Source organism: Sesamum indicum, linkage group LG7 (genome assembly GCF_026168435.1).
Source record: "Sesamum indicum cultivar Baizhima isolate 11 linkage group LG7, ASM2616843v1, whole genome shotgun sequence".
NCBI lineage: Eukaryota > Viridiplantae > Streptophyta > Magnoliopsida > Lamiales > Pedaliaceae > Sesamum > Sesamum indicum.
Window position 1 is genome coordinate 11,021,461 of NC_142663.1, and position 6,000 is coordinate 11,027,460.

Below are 6,000 nucleotides of genomic sequence, written 5' to 3' on the forward strand. Positions count from 1 at the left end.
AAAAGTCTGCCTTCTTTCTGTCTCTGAATCCAAACATTATATGAAGTCTGTTATTGTACTGTTGAAGTAATTACAGTTCTCATCTGCATATACATATATTCAGGTTTAGTTTCTGCATGCCTTGTAACACACACACACACACACATATATGTTTGTGTGAATTTCGTACTTTTTGAAAATTTATATGTACTTCACATCAACATATATATATATATATATATATATAATGTGGTTGACAAGGTGAATGGGGTAGAAGATTAATGTGGGAGTAGGGGGTTGTAATGAGCCACATGTCAAGCTTATATATATCACATGCATGCAACCAACTTCACTCTTCTCTTGTCTTCATCTCATTAAATTCTTATACCTACACATATGTATATATGTATGTACGTATAGTTGTTATCTCTTCATTACACGTACGTTTAGTCATATATATCCCATCAAGAAGACAATTAAATTTGTCGAATGTTTTAAATTTTGGAGTTATTTTAAAAAATTCTGCAAAACAAAGGACTTAAAGTGAGTTTTCTTTCTTCGGTTTTTGGGATCATTTTAAGAATTCTATAAAGTAGAAGACTAAAAATGCTGAATTATATATATTTTATGGGACTAAAAGTATAATTTTATCTGTTTATGTCATAATATGTTCTAGATTTATTACGCAAGTTCTAGAAGTTAGTCAAACTCTTCCAGAAGTCGTGTAGTATATCGTGTGTCTTCCGAAGCCGTGACTATGTTGTAAAAGTAGTTATTGAATCAATTTCAATGATTAAATTTTTTATACTTTTTTTGTTTAGTGGTATTAGGATGGTACGTACCATCTCAAAGTGCCCAAATTTCAACTATAGTATTGGTATTGAGACATTTGTGAAATTTTGTGCCGCTTATTTGGTTAATTTGGTAGCAATTCTGTGTTTATGAATAATGATAAATGCCCATAAATGAACTCTTACATTTGCTAGAGAATTCATAATTTTTTCAAATAATATGATATAATAATTATAATTAAACAAAGAGAAGATACTATTTTCCGTTTGTAATTTAAGGCTTTTTCACTTTTTATCCTATTGGTTACGAAATTATCACTTTTGGTCCTGTAATTTTAAAAAAATAGCAGTATTGGTCCCGTGACACCTTTACTTTAAATGTTTAACGGAAAGACCACTTGGCTGTTAAGTGCATGAGATAAAAAATGCTATTTTTTTTTTTCTTAAAATTTTGGGACAAAAAGTGAGAATCCTGTAACATATGGCACCAAAAGTATAAAAGCTCTAAAGGCTACGTGTCATATTCCATTAAAATAAATATCGAAAGTGTATCATAGGATAAAAATGTTACTTTTTAGAAGTTATATGACAAAAAGTGAGAATCCTATAATCAATGAGATAAAAAATAGTACCAAAATTAAGAAAACTTGACATGTTTAGTCATCCTAAAGAGTCCCTCTGCTTTATCAAATTTATAGGACTAATTGTGTTGAGTTTTTTCAATCACTACAAGAAATGCTCAATAGCTATGAAGTTTGTTTATATTAAAATCAGAATCGAGCTAATTAGAAAATAAAATAAGTTTCATTACTAATCTATATTATTTAATATATCATAAACAATTTGTTGCAAAATTCGCTATTAAATAAATTTTTATTGCTAAATCCATTAGCAAGTAAATATTTTATATTAAATAATATAAATTTTAGCAATGAGAATTTTACTTGCTAATTAGCTCGACATTACTTTCATTGCTTTATATTGAGCCATTTTTTTTATAGTGAATTTCACTACAATTTTAAAAGTTCCATAAAGCATAAGAGTAAGAGGGTGTTTGGCTAAGCTTATAAGCTTCTCAAAACATCTTATAAGATGTTTGAGAGCTTATAAGCTCTAATAAAGTGTTTGAATTTTTTTTTAATGTATGTATTACGGACTGAAAATTGTAGTAATTATATATCGATTGATTAGAAATATCGATATATTTTCAAAAAATATAAATAACGAAAATGATTTGTAAGTACTTAATTAAATTGGTTGAATTTTTCTATCTCGTATTTAGTTATTTAATCAGGCTGCAGGTTAATTAAGGTATCATTCATCAAATGATTAAAATGATACATATGACTCTAATACTTAGAAATTTAAATAGTTTTTCCAAATTAAATATCTAAATTCTAAAATGATAGATGTAACTATTTTTAGCCTGCATTCTATTTACGTCATATATAAATGCAAAATATGCTTCCCAATGGATCAAGCAAATTTAGATTCTCCTTCAATGAAAAGTTACAAGACATGTCTTAGCCCAGCGATAGATAAAGTCCTATAAATAAGTTTGAAGTCATAATTTGAGTCCCACAAGAAGAATGTCGATATTTGTCTTACTTAATGTGAATTTATTACACTAAGAATTTATTTATTGATATCGATATGATATGCCATTGCTTTTTCTATATAAAAATAAAATACTTACAGAGCATAAAAGAAAGGTGAAAAAAAAAACATAATTTTAGTTCTGTAAATTAGGGAGTTGACATTTTTCGTCCATGCATGAATTGATTTTTATAATTTAGTCCCGTATCTTTAAAATTTTGGTAATTTTAATAGTTGACTGAAAAATTACATGTGACTTGTAAATGACCTAAATCTTGCGTTCAATGTTGGGTTGAGATTTTTGATCCTGCACAGATTAATTTATAGTACTAAAATTAGAATTTAATTAGGCCATGTACACGCCAATGTAATTTTCATGCCAAAAACGACAAAAAATATTAAAATTTTAAAATTATATGACTAAATTATAAAAAATAATTCACATAAAATCAAAAAATCATTCTTAAAATTATTGGACTAAAATTGTATCTTTTCTCCCAAGAAAGTTGAATCAGCAAAGCTATATATATATATGTGTGTGTGTGTGTGTAAGACATGGAGAAGGGCAGCGCAGCAACATCTAACTTTTGGTCTGCAAATTTAATGAGCGGAGAAAGTGGTTGAAGCTGTGATTAATAGCACTCTTGTCACCCACCGTTTTCCACCTCCCAACTCCCTCTCGGAAATTTTTGTTGGAATAAATTTGACTAATTAAATTAATTATAGAGCAAGTATGATGTGATTAATTATTTTTTTAAGTTATACTTATCACACAATAAATATATTATACTTGTCATATAATTAATTTAAATATGATAGAGTCGTGTCCGAACTAAAATTCGCCTCCTTCTCCTTCATTTATACTTCTCTACTTTTACTTTTCCTTCTAATTTAAATATTCTACATATTTTAGTCTTGTGTATAATTATAATCTTATATTTATATTTCGTATATATAATATTATATATCACGTATATTAAATATTTCTTTTTAAAGTAAGATATTAATTATATATCAATTAATTTGGATATTGTGCTCTAATTTTGTATTTTATTTTATCTTTTATTACTTGTATGTATATATACATATATATTATTGCATGTATAAAATAAACTTTATTTATATATTCAAATTACAAAATATTTTCAATACATAGCATGCTTATATTGTAAAATTATTAATAGAAAATCATAATAGAGAATTCGGAATAAATTTTATTATTTTTGAACCCTAATCACCTATAATACGAACATTTAATACATTTTCTCGTAAATACGATCGATGGCAGGACATACCGTATCTACAAAATATTAGATTTGTAAATAGATACGGAAGAAATATTATGAAATAAAAACAAAAAAAAATTATTTTTTTTGTATATATGTATGTAACAAGTTAACAACTACTCCATTTTGTATATTCTATATTTACACAATTTATCAGAAAATATTAGGCTAATTTGATTACAAAAATAGTTGAAAAAAATGATTGAAATTTGGAAGGGTTTGTTAATTGTAAGCAGAGCATTAAACACCCACAGTTTTTCCCTTTTCTGGTGAGAAATTTCAATAGCCTTAATTGATCCCACCTGTAAAATCAAGCTCTTATCTGTTAATATACACTCCATGGCTTCATCTCCTTTCTCCATTCCCACATCAAACACCTTTCTCTCTGTCTCTCCCATGGATTCTCTCTCTTCTTCTCCGCTTTCCCCTTACTATCACCTCATTTTTACTGCATTTGCGTTCCTCATTTCAGCCTTGATCTTCGTCTTCTCCCGCAAATCTACAGCCAAGAAGCTCAATCTGCCGCCGGGGCCTCCCGGGCCGCCGGTGGTCGGCAACCTGTTCCAGGTCGCGCGCTCCGGGAAGCCATTCTTCCAATATGTTCGCGAGCTGCTTCCCAAGTACGGTCCCATTTTGACGCTGAAGATGGGCACGAGAACCATGATTATCATCAGCAGTGCTGAGTTGGCCTACGAGGCTTTGATCGAGAAGGGCCCGATTTTCGCCAGCCGGCCGAGGGAGAACCCGACGCGGACCATCTTCAGCTGCAACAAGTTCACCGTCAATGCCGCCGTCTACGGCCCCGTGTGGCGGTCCTTGCGGCGGAACATGGTGCAGAACATGCTCAGCACCGCCAGGGTCAGGGAGTTCCGCCGGGCGCGGGAGGTGGCGATGGATAAACTTATTGACAGGCTTAAGGCGGAGGCGGCGGCCAACGACGGCCTCGTTTGGGTGCTCAAGAACGCCAGGTTCGCAGTGTTTTGCATACTCTTAGCCATGTGTTTCGGCGTGGAAATGGACGAGGAGATGATTGAAAAAGTGGACCAGATGATGAAAACTGTGCTCATCGTTCTTGATCCGAGATTGGATGATTATCTCCCACTCTTGAGCCCATTTTTCTCCAAACAGAGAAAAAGGGTTCAAGAAGTGAGAAAAGAGCAAATCGAAACCCTCGTCCCTTTGATCGAAAAGCGGCGGAACGCCATACAGAACCCTGGTTCTGACAAAACTGCTGCGTCATTCTCGTACCTGGACACCCTCTTCGACCTCAAAATTGAAGGGAGAAAATCAGCTCCGTCCAACCCGGAGATCGTAACCCTCTGCTCGGAATTCCTCAATGGCGGCACCGACACCACCGCCACCGCCATCGAGTGGGCGGTTGCGAGGATGATCGAGAACCCGGAAATCCAGACCCGACTCTACGATGAGATCCGATCGACAGTCGGCGAGAAACGAGTCGACGAGAAGGACGTAGAGAAGATGCCGTACTTGAACGCCGTCGTAAAGGAGCTCCTACGCAAGCACCCACCAACCTACTTCTCACTGACGCATGCCGTCACTGAGCCCGCGAAGTTGGCGGGTTACGACATCCCGACAGGCACAAACGTCGAGTTTTTCTTGCCGGGTATTTCAGACGACCCGAATATATGGACCAACCCGGAGAAGTTTGACCCGGATCGGTTCTTTGCGGATCGGGAGGACGCGGACATAACGGGTGTGAAGGGAGTGAAGATGATGCCGTTCGGGGTGGGGCGGAGGATCTGCCCCGGGTTGAGCATGGCGACGGTGCATGTGAACTTGATGTTGGCCCGAATGGTGCAGGAATTTGAGTGGGCGGGTTACCCGGATAAGGGGAAAGTGGACCTTAGTGAGAAGCTTGAGTTCACTGTAGTGATGAAGAATAGCCTGAGAGCCAAGATCAAGGCAAGGGCATAGTGGTAATTAAACATATGGGTTGCTGCTTATAAGATATATTGTGGTTCAAGTTTATAATTACAGGTTGCCCTAAACATTTTCTTGATTTGTATTTTGTTCAAAGATGTTTGGTTGGTTTCTCTTTAAGGGTTTTGATATTTGTAATTTTTGATTTCATATTTAAGGGGGCTTTTCTTTTCTTTTCTTTTTTTGTGTGTGTTTTAATTTCTCTCTTTGTTTATTAACTAATTTATCTATATATTGATAGATTTCGTTTTATAATTTTAGCTCAATTTAGTCGATCTAAGATTACGTATTTTTTCTTAAATATCAAGAATAAAATTTGTATTCATTCCTGACGTTTCGAATCAATTGTAACTTTTATATTTCTTTTTGTTTAAACTTTTCTTTTTTTGGTTTTGGCCCTTTGTAGA

General features: G+C 34.0%; 1 protein-coding gene across 1 annotated transcript; it reads left to right on the forward strand.

Annotated features, from left to right (window-relative positions):
- The first annotated feature begins 3,952 nt into the window (after window positions 1-3,952).
- LOC105179689 (cytochrome P450 77A2) lies at window positions 3,953-5,771 on the forward strand. The gene has a single exon (XM_011103338.3). It carries the CDS (start codon window positions 3,992-3,994, stop codon window positions 5,585-5,587), a length of 1,596 nt encoding a protein of 531 aa, XP_011101640.1. The 5' UTR covers window positions 3,953-3,991; the 3' UTR covers window positions 5,588-5,771.
- Window positions 5,772-6,000: the final 229 nt, after the last annotated feature.

What these genes read in the sequence shown, in the direction of transcription:
- LOC105179689 (XM_011103338.3), top strand. Translation starts at nt 3,992, where the DNA reads ATGGCTTCATCTCCTTTCTCCATTCCCACATCAAACACCTTTCTCTCT.